At 36.2% G+C, this 20,000-nt stretch overlaps 2 protein-coding genes across 5 annotated transcripts in view; one reads left to right on the top strand and one right to left on the bottom strand.

Annotated features, from left to right (window-relative positions):
* Positions 1 to 20,000, bottom strand: part of LOC144957012 (zinc metalloproteinase nas-15-like) — an 81,150-nt gene that overhangs the window by 35,262 nt on the left and 25,888 nt on the right. The window contains exon 1 of one of the 4 annotated variants that reach the window (XM_078887933.1): positions 16,957 to 17,079. The exons of 2 other annotated variants lie outside the window; for them this stretch is intronic. The gene's annotated coding sequence lies outside the window, so the exon portion shown is untranslated. Of the gene's footprint in view, positions 1 to 16,956; positions 17,080 to 20,000 lie in introns of those variants that run through there. One more of the 4 variants, XM_078887931.1, reaches the window with a different exon arrangement.
* Positions 4,879 to 10,994, top strand: LOC144956623 (uncharacterized). The gene is made up of 5 exons (XM_078887246.1): positions 4,879 to 5,032; positions 7,047 to 7,092; positions 7,974 to 8,123; positions 9,313 to 9,549; positions 10,308 to 10,994. Exons 1-5 carry the CDS (start codon positions 5,000 to 5,002, stop codon positions 10,343 to 10,345), a joined length of 504 nt encoding a protein of 167 aa, XP_078743372.1. The 5' UTR covers positions 4,879 to 4,999; the 3' UTR covers positions 10,346 to 10,994.

Below are 20,000 nucleotides of genomic sequence, written 5' to 3'. Positions count from 1 at the left end.
TAGATAATGTGCGCTTGGCCAAGAAACTCACAACATTGCCATCCGGAAGTATAACGGACCAACACACAAAACTATGTGTAACCTTGAACGTTTTTACAGTCTGGTTAATACAGTTTAGTGAGAATTACTCATAAACGCGGATGACAAAAACAAAAACAAAGACCTGAGAGAAGTCAATTCATACTGTCTATATATTGATCCAGACTATTTGTAGAAATTGCATCAGGATTCATCACGATTTGTCATTGTAACAAACATTTAGCTATTATATCACTATATAGATAGAATGAAGTTGACGTCAATCGGATTTTTGTTATTGTTTTTTTTTTTTTAATCCGCGTTTATGAGTAATTGGATTCAATAATCTGATGTCACGTCGCCCAGCAACGGCGGCCATCGTGGTTCTAAACAAAGAAAATCAGCTGGCCAGAACTTTTCATATGTCCTGTGATCAGAATGTGTAAAAGTTAAAACATGATTAGATTTATGATGTTTGTTTTTTTTTCCTCTGGATACGCTTTTGTGCTCGTCGGAGAGATATTTAATAATGGCGTCCGCCATTGTTCAGATAGTTTAGAGCCAGTTATTAAGTTCCCATGCGCCATTACGGGGGAAGTGATGTTTTGACTGTTGAAGCGTATTCTCACTTAACTGTATTATCCAGACTATAAACGTTTAAGGTTACACATAGTTTTTGTGTGTGTGTGTGTGGGGGGGGGGGGGGGGGGTCAGAAAAAAATCTCGACTAAACCCGTGATCGATCTCGGTCCCTTTTGCGTGTGAAGCGAGTGCTCTATCAACTGAGCTATCTGGACTCCCAAATCACTTTATTTATATATTAACTCAATCCTCACACCGACTATGTCCGGAGTTTACCCATTTTACCCCATGTCTATTCATTACATTTTCTGAGACAAATTTTAGGCGTAATATCAAAGATAATGTTTTTAGTTTTTATATGTCAATGGTAAATGAATAAAACTATCTACTATGTACGTGCTCATTTTTAATACATTTTTTCCAATTTTGAAAAGTAGCAAAAATCTCTAGGATTGAGTGAGTTAAAGCATCTATCAAAAACATGGACCAATTGGATTCAGTAGTCTGATGTCACGCCGCCCTGCAACGGCGGCCATCTTGGTTCTAAACAAAGAAAATCATTACTTTTTATTCTTCATGCTGGATAGAACTTTTCATATGCCTTGTGATCAGAATGTGTAAAAGTCAAAACAAGATCAAATTTATGGGTTTTTCCCTCTGGATACGCTTTTATGCTCGCCGGAGAAATATTTCATACGGGCGTCCGCCATTGTTTCGATAGTTTAGAGCCAGTGTTACTAAGTTACCATGAGTCATTAGGAAGGAAGTGACGTTACGTCTGTTGAAGAGTATTATTATGCGCGGATGATGTGATCCAAAATATCTATGCAGTCTACTTAGGCTTGAATGAGTGATGTGTAAATTGCTTTGTCAGATGAAATTAGGCTTGACTTAGTGATGTGTGTAAATTGCTGAGCCAGACAAAAAAGAAAAAAAAAATGACTATGCGATGAAGATAATAATATATTTTTTTCTTTATATTTTCTGGCCTGTCATTTTTATTTTTAATCCAAGCGTAAAGTTTGTACTTTTTATTGATGTGAAAGGTTACATTTATTATTCAGCTTCCTTTTATTGCTTCACAGATGAAATTAGGCTTGACTTAGTGATGTGTGTAAATTGCTGAGCCAGACAAAAAAGAAAAAAAAAAAAAACGACTATGCGATGAAGATAATAATATATTTTTTTCTTTATATTTTCTGGCCTGTCATTTTTATTTTTAATCCAAGCGTAAAGTTTATACTTTTTAGTGATGCGAAAGGCTACCTTTTATTGCTTCACAAAACTTTCAAAAATAGTATTCATAATCACATATTATTATGTTTACATTCAGAACTGAGAAATTGATCTGACTTATGTATGCTTAGGATCGTTGTTGATTTCATGACTATTTTTGCCATTGATATTTCATTGTACTATAACTTTGTACATTTATGATTCATTCAATCTTGACCAGTTTTCAATTACCAGTATTCTATGGTTGTATTTTTTGATTTTACATCGCCGTAATGATACATTTTTCGTGACATTCAAAGTTCTGTAAAACTGTCTGTGAATGATACAATACAAGCTATATGAGATTTTGTGATTATAAACTATTGTATAAGGCATTTAAAGGATAATTTCTATTAAGCCTTTAGTAAGATATGATAAGATCAGAATAGACCATACCATACGCAAATAAAACCCCTCAAAAAGAATTAAAATGAAAAAAAAAACCAACAAAACAAACAAAACTAATAAACAACAAATAAACTGCAAAAACAAAACAACCCCCCCCCCAAACCCCCCCCCCCCAAAAAAACAACAAACAAAAAAAAAAAAACAAAAAAACAAACAAAACAAAAACAAAACACTAAGCTTTTGACCAGGGTACATTAATTTTGATTATCCGTCGATAAGATAACCCTATAGATAGTATGCAGATGACGTCACTCAGGTCTTTGTTATTGTTTTTTGACTCCGCGTGTATGAGTAATGCTCACTGAACTGTATTAGCCCGACTATAAACGTTCATGGATACACACAGTTTTGGGTGTTGGTCCGTTATACTCCCGGATGGCAATGTTATGAGCTTCTTAGCCAAGCGCATACTATCTATAGATAGTTCGAAGATGACGTCACTCAGGTCATTGTTATTGTTTTTTGCCATCCGCGTTTATGAGTAATGCTCACTGAACTGTATTAACCCGACTATAAACGTTCATGGATACACACAGTTTTGTGTGTTGGTCCGTTATACTTCCGGATGGCAATGTTATGAGCTTCTAAGCCAAGCGCATACTATCTATAGCTAAGAAGCTCACAACATTGCCATCCGGAAGTATAACGGACCAACACAGAAAACTATGTGTAACCTTGAACGTTTATAGTCTGGTTAATACAGTTTAGTGAGAAATACTCATAAAACGCGGATGGCAAAAAGCAAAAATAAAGACCCGAGTGACGTCAACTTCGTACTATCTCTAGACTATTAGGTTTTTGCACCGCCTAGTGAGTTGTCGTTACAAGTGCTCATGGAAACAAGTGGTCCCATTGGTTGAACTATTGAATACAACTCACGATTTGTTTTCTTTTGTGGCCAACAACTGGCATTTTGACGTCGTTTTTTGGGTCGGTGTCATTCTTTAAGTTAACCATGGCTACGGTTCTAGTGTCAGACAATGAGTTAACGATGGCTACGGTTCAAGACACAAAACTCCGAGAAGTTTGTTTACAAGGCATCAGTTATGCTTAAGCTCAAATCCCAACACAAACATAATAGATATATAACATAGAGACGATTAACAGTTTGTCACAGTCTGATTATTATCAATAAATGATGTTGTCTTACGATTTACAAACAAGATGCCATCCGCGTTTATGAGTAATGCTCACTGAACTGTATTAACCTGACTATAAACGTTCATGGATACAAACAGTTTTGTGTGCTGGTTCGTTATACTTCTGGATGGCAATGTTTTGAGCTTCTTAGCCAAGCGCATACTATCTATAGTCTGATTGATAGAATTCAGTCATAGCGATCATTAAAGTGACTGTCTAAAAACAATTTTAAAAGAGTTGAGTGATGTCAATTTCGTTCCTTCTATTGATTGTATGTTTAACCTTCAATCTCAAAAACAATGAGAATAAATGCAAAACAGAAAGAACCCATCAAACTATTGAGAGATGAGATAGAAAACGTGGATTGATTTGCTATCTTGGAGCTAAAATGTCTGAAGTTGGGAACTAAGTAAAGGAAATAATGAAAGGTTAAAAAACTTTTGGCACTTTAAACAAACTTTGGCATGCAAAGAAAATGCGCATTATCAAAAGTAATGTGTTATCCGTTCTTTTAGATGGAGAAATCAACAAAAAGCATTTGTTGCAAAATAGAAATTTCCAAAACAAATGTCAACGAAAAAACACCTTCCACATTTTTTGGCCCAACTAAATATCAACTAAAGAGATGCTACATAAAGATGAAATGACCCTAATTTCTGAAACAGTCAAATCAAAAAGATTGGCCATGTTTGTCGGATGAAGGAGGGAGCAATCCCGAAAATAGCGCTGAGGTGGACACTGCAGGGTAATCGCATTAGGGGAAGACCACTGGAAACTTGAAGAAGGTCGGTGGAAAGAAAGAGAGAGAGAGAGAGAGAGAGAGAGAGAGAGAGAGAGAGAGAGAGAGAGAGAGAGAGAGAGAGAGAGAGAGAGAGAGAGGGAGAGAGGGAGAGAGAGAGAGAGAGAGAGAGATATGATGACATCCTTCGTTTGGACCTGGGGTGAGGTCCGGAAGCTGAAAGAAGACTGAAGTCACTGGTGCCCTTACTGTCTACCTTATGTGTTTATGAAATGCCTTAGAGGAAGTAAGTGCGGCTATGTGGTCTAATGGTATGATACTCGCTTTCGGATCTGAAGGTCCTGGGTTCGAGCCTCGCGCTCGGCGCATAGTTGAGACCTTGGAAAAGGCTCTTTACTCACACTCTCTCACCGTACTCAGGTGCAAAATGTGTACCTGGCCGTTAACAGCGGTGTCTTTGTCCGAAAAATTGTAATATATAACAGGCGCATGTCCCGTCCTACATGTTAAATGTTGCTGTTGACCAGGGATCCCTTGTAAAGCGCTTTGAGCACATTTAGTGGATATTGTGCTTTACAAATCTCAATTTTTTAAATTTTAAAAAAAGTAAGTAAAGTATCTTATCTTGTAAATTAAATTGTTAACATGACCCCAATTTTGTGATCACTGAAGTGATAAGACATGGTCCGTGTAGATCTATCTTGTCTTGACTTGTTTTTAAATAAGAGCCCCTCTACTTTTTTTAGTAGTCATTTTGTGTAATAAGTTGAGTTGCAACTGTTGTTGTTATTGGTTGACACTGTCTTGTGGCTTTCTTATTGCAAAAGACTTTGTAAAATGAGTTCTCATAATTACAATAGAGGCATACAGGTAAGTGGCCGTAATTAATTGTCTATCTCATATCGTGCAGAGAATTGTTGTTAATTATTTGCCACTTTACTTTTTATACCCTTGAAAAAAAATCAACTGAAACACACACACACAAACACACACACACACACACACACACACGCAGAGACAAACAAACAAACACACACACACATGCGTCGCGTGCGTGCAACAATTTCACACACTTCTCTCTATCTCATTCTCTCTCTCTCTCTCTCTCTTTCTCTCTCTCTCTCTCTCTCTCTCTCTCTCTCTCTCTCTGCGTTTATCCCTTTGAATTTTTCTCTTTATTCCTCTATGTAATATTTCGCACTCTCTCCTTTTCTCTCTCTCTCTCTCTCTCTCTCTCTCTCTCTTTCTCTATCTCTCCCTTTCTCTCTCTCTGTTTATCCCTTTCAATTTTTCTCTTTCTTCCTCTATGTATATTTCGTACTCTCTCCCTCTTTCTCTTTCTCTCTCTCTCACACATTCTCTCACCGTACTTAGGTGTAAAATGAGTACCTGGCCGTTAACAGCGTTGTCTTTGTCCGAAAAATTGTAATATCGCCTAACTGGCGTCATGTCCCGTCCTACATGTTAAATGTTGCTGTTGACCATGGACCCCTTGTAAAGCCCTTTGAGCAGATTTAGTGGATATTGCGCTATATAAAGCTCAATGTTTTTTTATTTGTAATTCCAGGTGACCCACTCGTAACAATTCAAACCCCAGAATCCTTAGAATCACAGCATTTATGATTTTAATTATTACGGATTTATATTATTTTGGTATCATATTATGTATAATTTATTATAAATAAACATTGCAAAATATCTTAAAGTTAGAAAGGGATGAATCAGATTATATAATGATAATAATAATAATAATAATAATAATAATAATAATAATAATAATAATAATAATAATAATAATAATAATAATAATAATAATAATAATAATAATAATAATAATAATATATATACTTTATTCATCCAAAAAATGGAATTTCGTTTACAGACGTGGCATCCATGAAAATGTATAAACACAAAGTTGAGAATCTATGGCGACCAGGTATACATATATAATATTATATTATGCAAATGCACAAAAATGTAAAAATATACAACCAAGAACCATTGCAACTGATGCGAAATAGTTTATTGAATATGGCATTGGCCTCGGAATAGGCATTGACAACCGACTCAGCCAAATGATAAGGATTCAGAGACAATAGGATTAAATACTCTGACGTCACGTCCGCCCAGCAACCAGCAGCTTGGTTCCAAACAAAGGAAATCGGTTTTTTTTATTGTTCATGCTGTCGAGAACTTTTTAAGATGTCATGTGATCAGAATGTATAAAAGTCAAATCATGATCAGATTTATAATGGTTTTCTCCTCTGAAAACGCTTTTATGCTCGTGGGAGAAGTATTTCATAAGGGCGTCCGCCATTATTCCGATAGTTTAGAACTAGTTGCTAAGATAATAACCGTCATTACGAGGGAAGTGACGTCACGACTGCTGATGCCTTTTCCACCACATAAATCAATGAAAAGTCTTAAATAAAAATATTGATTGGATCTCGCGTGTAAGTTAGCCTCTGTGGTGATTGAAGCGTCTAGAAATATTCTAAAAGTACTGTGGTCTAGTGGTATGACACTCGCTTTCGGATCAGAAGGCCCTGGGTTCGAGCCTCGCTCGGCGCATAGTTGAGTCCTTTGAAAAGTCTCTTTACTCACATTATCTCACCGTACTCAGCTGTAAAATGATTACCTGGCCGTTAACAGAGTTGTCTCTGTCCGAAAAAAATTGTAATATCGCCTAACAGGCGTCATATCCCGTCCTTCGTGTTAAATGTTGCTGTTGGCGAGGGACCCTTTGTAAAGCGCTTTGAGGAAGTTTAGTTGATATTGGTCTGTATAAATTCTCATTTTTTTAAACCTACGTAAGTCCGACTCGATTTTTCAACTCAACAAGGAATGATCAAATGATATTTTATCAACTCTCTTTCCGTTTCAGATGTCTTCTAAGAGTAAAGATGACTATAATGAAAAGGATATTCAAGGTAATATGGGTAGATTCCAACAGGTTTTGTCTAGTATCACAGAATGTGTACTTTAATAAAAAAAAAAAAAACCTTAATAATTAGTGTAACCTTATAGATATACAAAAGTGCGATCGATAGTGCGTACAACAATATGATAATAATAAGATTAATGATAATGATGATGGTGATGATAATGTTGATAACAATGATGATGATGATGATGATGATGATGATGATGATGATGATGTTAATAATATACTAAATAATAATAATAATAATAATAATAATAATAATAATAATAATAATAATAATAATAATAATAATAATAATAATAACAATAAAATACCAATAATACTACTGAAACTACTACTACTACTACTACTACTACTACTACTACTACTACTACTACTACTACTACTACTACTACGACTACTACTACTACTACTACTACTACTACTACTACTACTACTACTACTACTACTACTACTACTACTACTACTAATCATAATAATAATATTAATAATAATAATAATAATAATAATAATAATAGTAATGATGACGATGATGACGATGGTGATGATGATGATGATAATAATGATAATGATGATGATAATGGTGATGATAATGATGGTAACATTTATATAATAGTAAAAACAATAATGATAATAATGACAATGATCATGATACTGGTAATTTAAAAATACAATCTTGCTAATATTAAATATGTTTTATTCAACTCAAAATAGTAATTAGTCTACATGAGAAAAAAACGTTTGAAAACACGAAGATTAATTATAAATTGATGACATGAATAAAACGCATGTCTTCATATGTTTTAGTATCTTTTTTTTATACTTGTTTAAAAAATGTGAGATCTTCTTAATATGATTAATTCTCAGCCTACAAGAACCTTTTTCAATGCGCTGACGTAGACGGTAATGGCAGGATATCCCTTGAAGAATTGAATAAGATGATCAGCGCACTAAAAGAAGCAGAAAAGATTCCTAAAGAATATACCTTGAGAAGATTGTTTGCAGAGAATAAACATGGTGAGGTGTGTTTTTTTTTTGTGTGTGGAAGTTCTACGATGATAATGATGGTGATGATGATGATTATGATGGTGATGATGATGGTGGTGGTGGTGGTGATGGTGGTGGTGATGATGGTGGTGGTAGTGGTGGTGGTGGTAGTGGTGATAATGATGATGATGATGATGATGATGATGATGATGATGATGATGAAGATGATAATGATGAGGATGGTGAGGAGGAGCAGGAGGAAGGTAAAGAGGAGGAGAAGGAGGATGAGGAGTACAGCGTGTCTTTGTCGGAAAAAATGTAATATCGCCTAACAGGCGTCATGTACGGCCTACATGTTAAGTGTTGCTGTTGGTCAGGGACTCCTTGTAAAACCATTTTGAGCAGGTTTAGTGAATATTGCTCTATATAAAAACTAAAAAAATACAACCCTGAAAACAATACAAATAATCATCAAGCTGATGTCAATTTTTTGATAATTTTAACTATTTTATCCCTTCTTGGCGCCTAGCTCACCCCTGCATATTATCATTTCGAGGACATGGGCCATATAATGTATCGACAGATTAAGGTTATGGTCATCACAATGTATCGACAGATTAAGCCCATGGGCCACCATAATACATCAACAGATTAAGCCCATGGGCCACCATAATATATCCATAGATTAAGCCCATGGGCCACATAATGTATCGACAGATTTAGCCCATGGGCCACCATAATGTATCGTCAGATTAAGCCCATGGGCCACCATAATGTATCAACAGATTAAGCCCATGGGCCACCATAATGTATCGACAGATTAAGCCCACGGGCCACCATAATGTATCGACAGATTAAGCCCATGGGCCACCATAATGTATCCACAGTTTATAGTCACAGGCCACCATAATGTATCGACAGATTAAGGCCATGGGCCACCATAATGTATCGACAGATTAAGGCCGTGTGCGACAGAATGTATCCACAGTTTAAAATCATGGGCCACCATAATGTATCCACAGTTTATAGTCACGGGCCACCATAATGTATCGACAGAGTAAGGCCAGTGGCCACATAATCTATCGACACAATAATGCCATGGGCCACCATAATGTATCGACAGATTATGCTTGTTATCCGACTTGTTAAAATGTCTCAACACCAAATAACCAAAGGACGGATTAGAATTTCTACATTTTTCATTCTAAATCAAATACAGGTGACAGTGGAGTTAATTTTGACGAGTTCTTGGAGCTGATGCCAGCTCTTCCCACGTCGCACAACATGTTACTCCAAGCCTTCAGAGCTATCGATGTTAACAAAACCGGAAAGTTGTCCAAGCTAGAGATTAAGAACGTAATAATGTACAGTTCTAAAAGATATATCAATAAAGCAAAGGTGGCGGAGATGATTGAAAAAGTTGATCAGGACGGTGACGGATTGATCAACTACATGGGTAACTCATATCTCTCACTTCTCTCCCCTCCTCTCTCTCTCTCTCTCTCTCTCTCTCTCTCTCTCTCTCTCTCTCTCCGTCTCTCTGAATGATTCATCTTAACAACGCCACTACCACATCATCTCATTCATCTGTAATGTTTCATCGTCCTGTTTGTTGATAAAGGGGAAACCCGAAATGTCCATTCTACCTTTTTTCGTAATTAAATTGAAGCTTATATTCCATTTCACATTGTTATTTATGATAATTTTTGTGCGGCTTTGTGCACAAAAGTAACGCGATACGTTTTAACTGTTTCGCAATCGTTCATATCCTTGCAGGAATCGATTGAATTATAATATTATATCACCTGAAACGAGAAAAGTTGTAGTACACATGTTGGTTGTATTTGATTTTAATTTATCCATGTGATTTATGCTTATACAATTATATTAAAGATAGGTAGATAGATAGATAGATAGATAGATAGATACATACATTGATAGATAGATAGATATATAGGTAGATAGATAGATAGGTAGATAGATAGATAGATAGATAGATAGATAGATAGATAGATAGATAGATAGATAGATAGATACGTTGCAATAGACCAGCGTCCTATCAAAGTGGTAACAAGCAATTGTAACTGCCCGTCTAACGCTACAAAATATGAATAACCCCCCCCCCAATAAGCTCTGATGCTATAATGAGCTACTTTTCTTCTCTACTTGTTGCATTGCTGCCATATAGCTTCTATCTTTTTATTTCATCTGCAGAATATCTCAAAATATCCAGGGACATAGATATGTACTAGAACCTTGTACTCAGAGACAACTGGCATCGGTTTGTATTCCAAGACAACGTTAGGAAAGATCAAGAGACGCGATTTGAGAACTAATCAAACAATGCAGTATGGACCAAAAATAAATCTTACTTAAACAAAAAAAATTCCGACAAAAAATCCCCACTTTTTCTCCAGTTATCGACGGACTCTCGTGACCTACCTACAACTTTGGATATGTTTCTGATTTTACACATTTTGGTAAACGAAACGAGCTAAGTGTCATCGCAATTGATCGATGTTTGAAGTTAACCCTCTCCTTACCAGCCATTTCCAAAACTTCACATCCAACTAACACAAAATACATTTTTTATCACTCAAACACAATAGCAGTAAAGTTCTTGCGATCCATAATTTATTTAGCAAAACATGCTTTACAACATACTGTTCATTTTCTTAGAATTTTATGATGTATAAAAGAAAATTGAATAAGAAAAAGGTTGGTTGTATCGTAACGAATATGACGATTTTTCTATAGTAGTAAGGAGAGGGTTAAATGTTTTGTAACTAAATTTTTTTGAAGTGCTTTTTTGTGTGAGATTACGGCAATACTATTTTTTTTTGTGGCAGGAAATTTATGAAAAGGAAAAAGTCAATAAACCATAGATCTATCCATGGTAAATTTTGTGTCCATCTCTTGTTATTATCAACCTAAGTGCCAGCTCCACTCACTTTCTGAATTAATATTCACCCAATGTCGTAACTAAAGATGATCATTTTATATAATTAGTTCGCATTTTTACTTTCAAATAATGTAAAAATTAATTAATTAATTTATTTGTTTTGCATTCTTTTCAATTTTCAATTTATAGTGACAGTTTTACCTATTTCACACTGTTGAAATTATTCATATTATAAAGCGCAGCTCTGGTAATGGAGCTGCTCCTTTTTTATATAATAATAATAATAATAAATGGCATTTATATAGCGCTTTACCCCGTTGTCACAGGCTCTAAGCGCTTTACAGTGATATAAAACAAAACATATTACAGTGAGACAAGTGTGAAGGAAACGTGATACGAATTCAATTTAACAACAACAAAATATGAAAATAATATTGCAACATTAAGACGTAAAAAGATAAAACTTTAAGCGAGATTTGAACGTTGTCAACGAATCCGAGCATCTCACGTGTGACGGGAGAGAGTTCCAAAAATGGGGGGCCGAAAATTGAAAAGACTGTTCACCTATTTTACGCAATGGCTTAGGTTTGACAAGGATTGATTGGTCATTGCTTGACCTCAAGTTTCTATTGGGGACATATATGTTTAGAAGGTCTTTAATATAGGAGGGACTGTTCGTGCTCAGGGATTTGTAGACAACAGTACAAATCTTATAGGCAACTCTTTTTTCAACAGGAAGCCAATGTAACTCACGGAGAAGAAGAGTTGCTGACGGGTATTTTTTGTTATTGCGTACAATGAGCCTGGCTGCGTTATTTTGAGCAACCTGAAGTTTGCTAATTTTGTCTTTAGTTAAATTCGCCCAAAGGGAGTTACAATAGTCCAATTTAGATAAAACCAAGGAATTAATTAAAGTTCTGTTATATGCTTCGGTATTAAATTACGAATTTTGCTTATTTTTTTCATTTCTATGTACATAGATTGTATGGTGTTATTCACGTGGCTTGTCATGGAAAGATCTTTATCAATGATGACGCCAAGGTTTTTTGCTTTATTTGAAAATTCTATTGTGCTATTTCCGAGAGTAATTAGTGATTTATTTGCCTGTTTAAGGATACTCGGTCTTCCACACATTAAAATCTCAGTTTTACTATCATTTAATTTTAACTTATTGTGGTACATCCAAGATTTAATCTCATTAAAACAGCTCGTAATTCGTTGTATTAAGAACTGTAAATTACTAAGGGGTGCTGAATCATATATTTGCGTATCATCTGCATAAAAATGATAACTCAGATTGAATCTGGATATCACACTAGAAAGGGGCTGCATATATACAGTAAAAAGGACAGGGCCAAGAACAGAGCCTTGTGGCACTCCAAAATTTAGTAAAACTTGTTCTGACTGAACACCATTCACCACGACAGTCTGCCATCGATCCTGTAAATATGATGTAAACCATTTAAGGGCAATTCCTTTTATGCCGAACGTATTTTCTAGTCTTCTTAACAAAATGTCATGGTCAATGGTGTCAAAGGCAGCTGAAAGATCTAAAAGGCATAATACATTGATATTGTTAGCATCAGCATTACATAACAAGTCATTAAAGATTTTAAGAAGCGCCGTTTCAGTACTGTGTTGATGTTTGTAGGCTGACTGAAAGGGTTGTTCCAAACTGTTGTTCTTAAGATGAGATGTTAATTGTGTAAGAACTACCTTCTCCAAAAGTTTTGACAAAAAAGGTAAATTTGATACAGGACGATAATTGTTTAATATATTGTGGTCTAGTGATGGTTTCTTCAGAAGTGGTTTGACGAGGGCACTTTTAAAGCACGATGGAACTTCGCCAGTCAGTATGGATGTATTTATGATTGATGTAATGGATGGTAATAATGTATCGATGGAGCTGGCCAAAAGCTGTGCTGGTAGGGGATCAAGGTCGCAGGATTTAATGGGGCTTTTTTTATCAACTCGTTTATGAAACTAGGTGAAACTGGTTGGAACTTGTCTAAAGGGGTACCACAGAATGTATTTGTATCTATAAATGGTTCATGCCGATCTAGTTCTGAACGAATGTTATGGATTTTGTCTTTTAAAAAGTTGACAAATGTGTCTGGCAAGTCTCTTTGATTGGTTGTAGATGGTAATGAAGTGCATCTTTCACGTCCAAGTAGATCATTGCAGATGTTAAATAATTGTTTACAAGATTTAGAAGTTTCAAATTTTGAAAGAAAATACGTGGTCTTTGCCTTTTTTATTGTTGTCTTCCAGGCACGAAATGCGCTCTTGAATATTTCACGATGAATCATGAGGCCTGATGTTTTCAGCCGTCTTTCTGCTCTCCGACACTTCGTTTTAGCTTCTTTAACGTCCGACGTATACCACGGAGCATACATCCTATTTCCACTGTATTTTTATCTTATTGTGTAAATTATAACACGTCTGTACAAAAAATTTCCTTTTTGGGATGCAATATAATAAATTATTATTATTATTATATATTATTATTATTATTATTATTATTATTATTATTATTATTATTATTATTATTATTATTATTATTATTATTATTATTATTATTATTATTATTATTATTTTTATTTTTATTATTATTATTATTATTATTATTATTATTATTATTATTATTATTATTATTATTATTATTATTATTATTATTATTATTATTATTATTATTATTATTATTATATAGTGTACAATGCTAGTGCTTTTGTCTTGTGTCTAGATTAGACTATTGAGTGGTCTCAGACTAGACTATCGGATGTATTGCTTACATTTACTTTTGTCTTCCTTTTGATTTTGATCTAGATATATGTCTTACTTCAAGTGACATCCTGATCTGTTGATTTCTGGGTGGGGTTCCTGACCACCCATAATGGGCATGGAGGCACTTACTGTGTCTTTTATTCCCCTATATAAGTTTTTCAACATGCTTTCTGTCTTTGTCTTGGGATGAGATTATTTAGTTTTGTCCTGGCCCTGGCCGAATACCCTAGCTGGGAGGGAAACAGTCAAATTTATAGTTAGAATATTTTGAGATGATTTTTTGTCTTGTAAATCATCTCTCTGTTATACACTCTATATTATGTTTTGTTTACATGAATGATTTGTAAACATTTGAGTGTGTTCCTCTAAATGGGGACCTGTGCTTGTGCCTGGATGAGACCATGAGATGGTCTCAAACTCTTGGAATCTAAATCTGTTTCCTATTTGAACCAGTTCCCCTTTGTCTTACCTTTTTTCTTGGGTAATTTAACTCTAATTCCAGAACTTTTTACTATCTCATATTCTTTCTTTTTAATGGTGCTGATATGACCTTAACTCACTCAATCCTAGACATGTTTGATACTTTTCAAGATTGGAAAAAATGTATTAAAAATGAACATATATATTTTTTTATTCAACTACCATGTCACTAACATGTAGAAATGAAAAACATTAGCTTTGATACTACCCCTATAATCTGTCTCTCTAGAGGCATGGGGTAAAAGTAACCCGGGTAAACTACGGATATAGTCGGTGTTAGGGTTTAGTGAGTTATTATGTTGCAAGCGCCGTAAAACCCTTAAAAACAAAAAACAAAACGATCTGTTGATTTGTTGACTATTTCATTCTACTCATATCTCCTGGTTCTTAAATAACCTAGAAATGTCAAAAGTGCAGTTAAAGTTTTAAAGCAATAAGAAAAAAAAAGAGACGATAAGAAAAAGAAAATCACTTTCCTTTTTATGGTTCCACGAGTCATAATTCAAGTAATAAGGGGAATTAGGCTAAAGCCGTGGAAATTCGGGTTGAAAGCATGAAAATTTGCATACAGGTTACGAAGACCAATGAAAAATCCATCGGTTATAGAACCATTCTGGCAATCTATCATAACGTTTCGGATTAAGGCCTGAAATCATCCCGATAACAGCTATATCAAACAAGGGAAATAACTGCGTAAATACATATATTTTCTTCATAGTCATTGTATCAGGGGAAATTGAGCTAAAACCGTGACATTGGGATTGAAATCATGAAAATTGGCGTACATGTGGCTGAGACCTGTATAGATAGAATGCGCTTGGCCAAGGAGTTCACAACATTGCCATCCGGAAGTATAACGGACCAACACACAAACTCTGTGCAACCATGAACTTTTATAGTCAGGTTAATACAGTTTAGTGAGAACAACTCACAAACGCGGATGGCAAAAACAATAACAAAGGCCTGACTGACGTCATCTTCGAACTATCTATAGAACCACTCTCGCACTTCATCTTACCAGAACGTTTTAGCACTTTTATTTTCCCTTTTATATGGTTTATAGTCTGGTTAATACAGTTTAGTGAGAACTACTCATAAACGAGGATGGCAAAAAACAATAACAAAGACCTGTGTGACGTCATCTTCGAACTATCCATAGATAGTATGCAGATGACGTCACTCAGGCCTTTGTTATTGTTTTTGCCATCCGCGTTTGTGAGTTGTTCTCACTAAACTGTATTAACCAGACTATAAAAGTTCATGGTTACACAGAGTTTGCGTGTTGGTCCGTTATACTTCCGGATGGCAATGTTGTGAACTCCTTGGCCAAGCGCATTCTATCTATATAAGGAGTTATAACTATTTTAGTAGCAGAATGTATAGATATAATGAAGTTGACGTCAGGGTCTTTGTTGTTTTATGCCATACGAGTAATTGTCACTTTACTGTATTATCCAGACTATAACACTTCATGGTTACACCGAGTTTTGTGTGTTGGTCCGTTATACTTCCGGATGGCAATGTTGTGAGCTGCTAAGCGCATTCTATCTATAGATAGTATGCGCTTGGCTAAGAAACTCACAACATTGCAATCTGCAAGAGTTACAAAAGCTGACATAATAATTTCTCGAATAATTGAGGCCAAACTGAACTTGGGTTCTGTATATACTCGTATAACGAACCCATTCAATGGGAGCGATCAAAATTCAGGTTTTCGTCCAAGTCATCAATCACATGATTTGTTACTGTCCAACTATTGGATGCTTCTTCAGAAATGTAAACACTCTGCATTGTTTATGAAAGTTGTAAGCATACCCACGTGTCAAGCTGAACATAATGACCAATCGTGATGTTAGCTATTTCAAAAACTGTGAACACTTTTCACTATGTGGGTCACTTTGAGCACATATTCCAATGTGACCAATGACCTCGAGCACATGGAAATGTAATATAGATCATGCCCATTCATAAAAAGTGTGGAGAGGGCATTTGTATCAATAATGGTGGCAAAAAAAAGGTTATGGAGAAATGCCAGATGGAAACAGGGAATAAAAAGTCACGGGGTCAATGCCGAATTCGGGATCCATTTGACACGACACCCTCCGCTTGGCCGGTAGAGATTGTGGCTGGATAGCTCAGTCGCTGTGGTCCCTCTCTCTCTCTCCCGGCCAGGCGGAGGGTGTCATGTCAATACGCCTCAACAGTAGTAACGTCACTTCCCTCACAATGACGCATGGTAACTTAGTAACTGACTCTAAACTATCGGAACAATGGCGCGGCCCTTATGAAATATTTCTACGACGAGCATAAAAGCATATCCAAGGAAAAAAACCCCATTATAAATCTGATCGTGTTTTGACTTTTACACATTCTGATCACAAGACATATGAAAAGTTCTGGCCAGTATGAAGAATGAAAAGTACCAATTTTCTTTGTTTTGAACCACGATGGCCGCCGTAGCTGGGCGACGTGACATCAGACTATTAAATCCAATTGGATCCTGAGTTTGGCATTGACCCTGTGACTTTTTATTCTCTGTTTTTCATGTGCTGGCATTTCTCTATACTCTATTTTCTCATCATTATTGATTGAACCCGTTCAATTATACTTTAATCAATGTTCGAAGTAGATAATATCAAAAGATTAAATTCAATCTAACTACGTTGTTGGAAAGTGTAAAGAAAGGAAATTCCGTACCTTCTAATTCCTTTGATTAAAACAATCCACGGTATATCCGTGCACGAAATATAATTCGTTGATATTACACTAATTTGTCTTTCGCGAATATATAAACAACGCACTCACTCTGCACATCGGTATGAAATCAACACAGCTCATGTCAACAAAATGTCCTCAATTTACTAAATATGTGACACATCCTTTCGATTCAGTATTAAGTAGGAATGGATCAGATTATCAAAATTTAATTCCTAGTGAAAATGGTAAGATTGATGGTAAGTAAATTATGGAGCTGCATTCATTTCTCAAAAAGTGCATTTTAATTCAGGTAAAATGTCAAAATTTAAAAAAATAAAATAATTAAAATAAAATTCCTTTTATTCATCCCATAGGGTAAATTTGTCTCTAGGGTCTATTTCAAGGGAAGACTGGAATAACCCAGGCGTCAGCCGCAGTGCAGCGCTGCCTGCAAATTGGGCTAGGGCGGGGTGACTGATTGCTCAAAGGCACAAAGCACAGCGGCGGGTGGTCGAACTCGGTACCTTTAAGGTACAAAGCAAAGACTGACCGTACCGCTAACAACGCTGTCCGCCCCTTAAGAACTCGAAGTCAAATTTTAGCTTCTTGGTCAACCCCGACATATTACTGTTTTCATGTCGTGGGGCGCTTATAGATAGTATGAAGTTAACGTCACTCAGGTCTTTGTTATTGCTTTTTGCCATCCGCGTTTATGAGTAATTCTCACCTAACTGTATTATTCATACTATAAACGTTCATGGTTACACACAGTTTTGTGTGTTGGTCCGTTATATTTCCGGATGGCAAAATGTTGAGCTTCTTGGCCAAGCGCATACTATCTATAGATAGTATGCAGATGACGTCACTCAGGCCTTTGTTATTGTTTTTGCCATCCGCGTTTGTGAGTTGTTCTCACTAAACTGTATTAACCAGACTATGAAAGTTCATGGTTACACAGAGTTTGTGTGTTGGTCCGTTATACTTCCGGATGGCAATGTTGTGAACTCCTTGGCCAAGCGCATTCTATCTATACTATAATGACTCTCATATTGGTAAAGACTTTCAAACCTAGGACTTCGCGAAGTACCAGATATGAGAGGTTTTGCCAATATTATAAGGGCTGTTTAAATTGACAGATGGGTGTCACGATAGCTCAGTTGGTAGAGCACTCACTTCACATGGAAAGAGACCGACGGATAATTGATCCTGGGTGCAGTAGAAATTATTTTGACCCTCACCTCACCCCCTGTCCACCTAGCAGTGGTTGGATAGCTGGGTCTGTTAGATCTGGCGGAAAGTACTTTGTGATAGACTAGCATCCTATCAGAAAGATAGCAAGCAACTGCTATTGTCCTGTTCACGCTATAGAAATCGGGATGAACTCCTACTCCATGGGCCTATATATAGCGTCCTATCCAAAGATTCTTGGTCTACCCCGACGCGACATAATACCGTTTTCAGGTGGTGGGTCGCTTATAATGAAAAATAAAATCGCAGATGGTGCTGGCGTGTCAGTGAGTGTGTCATACCAATTATACTATAATGACACACACAGCTATCATGTAGTTGGTGGCTAATTTGATAACACGTCATCGTAATGAATGGCGAAAAATAATCAACAAATTTGTTTTAATCAACCTGAATGATAATTGAGGATTTCATATATTATTATGCTTACCAAACCTACCCGCCAGATCAGTCAGTCACAGAAAACAAGCAAAACTATTTGGTAACCGTTTTTTTTTTGTAAATATAAAATAAATAGATTGAGCTTTATATAGCGCAATATCCACTAAATGTGCTCAAAGCGCTTTACAAGGGGTCCCTGGTCAACGGCACCATTTCACATGTAGGACGGGACATGTCGCCTGTTCGGCGCTATTACAATTTTTCGGACAAAGACAACGCTGTTAACGGCCAGGTACTCATTTTACACCTGAGTACGGTGAGAGAATGTGAGTAAAGAGTCTTTTCCAAGGACTCAACTATGCGCCGAGCGCGAGATCGGAACCAAGGACTTCCGATCCGAAAGCGAGTGTCATACCACTAGACCACATAGCCGCACAAATAATAATCAACTAGTTTGTTTTAATCAACCTAATTGATAATTGTGACCCTCCGCCTCGAAACGGTATTAAGTCGGGATTTGGAAAACGAAGAAAACAGGTTTTAAAGTGGAAATGGTCAAAATGATCAAATTTCAGTTTTTGGTTGTTTCATAAACTACAATCATTTTTCTACATGAAAGCATAATAATTCAACATAAGTATTTACGATAAGCTATATATATTTAAAGTTTAAAAAACCAACAATCAGTGAAACATTCAAAACAAGAGTTGACTTTCTCTCAGAGAGCCACCATTTCCGAGGCTGCACTTGCCAATAATAGCTAATAACAAATACTTTGACCTCAAACTTTAGCCTCATTGGTTTTTAAAGTTCGTGTTGCTCTACTTATCACTTGATGCACTTTTAGCACTCTCTCTCTCTCTCTCTCACTCTCTCTCTCTCTCTCAAACACACACACAAACACACACACACACACACACACACACACACACACACACACTACAACCACCACCACCGTATCTTCATCACGACCACTACTACTACAATCACCACCACCACCACATCATCACTGCCACTACTACTTCAACCACCACCACCACATCATTATCACTACTACTACAGCCACCACCACCACATCATCATCACTACCACTACTACTACAACCACCACCACCACATCGTCATTACTACTACAACCAGTACCACTACATCATCACTACTACTACAACCACCCACACCACATCATCACTACTACTACAACCACTGCCACTACTACAACCACAGTCACCACGACCACCACCACCACATCATCATCACTACCACTACTACTACTACAACAGCCATTATGACATCATCATCATCACTACTACTACTATTACTACTACTACTAATACTACTACTACTACTACTACTACTACTACACTATACTACTACTACTACTACTACTACTACTACTACTACTACTACTACTACTAC

This window comes from Berghia stephanieae, chromosome 11, assembly GCF_034508935.2.
Source record: "Berghia stephanieae isolate SIO BIC M18660-M18661 chromosome 11, UCSD_Bste_1.3, whole genome shotgun sequence".
Taxonomy (NCBI): Eukaryota; Metazoa; Mollusca; class Gastropoda; order Nudibranchia; family Aeolidiidae; genus Berghia; species Berghia stephanieae.
The sequence above is the reverse complement of the archived record's forward strand: the minus strand, read 5'-3'. Positions and strand labels throughout refer to the sequence as shown.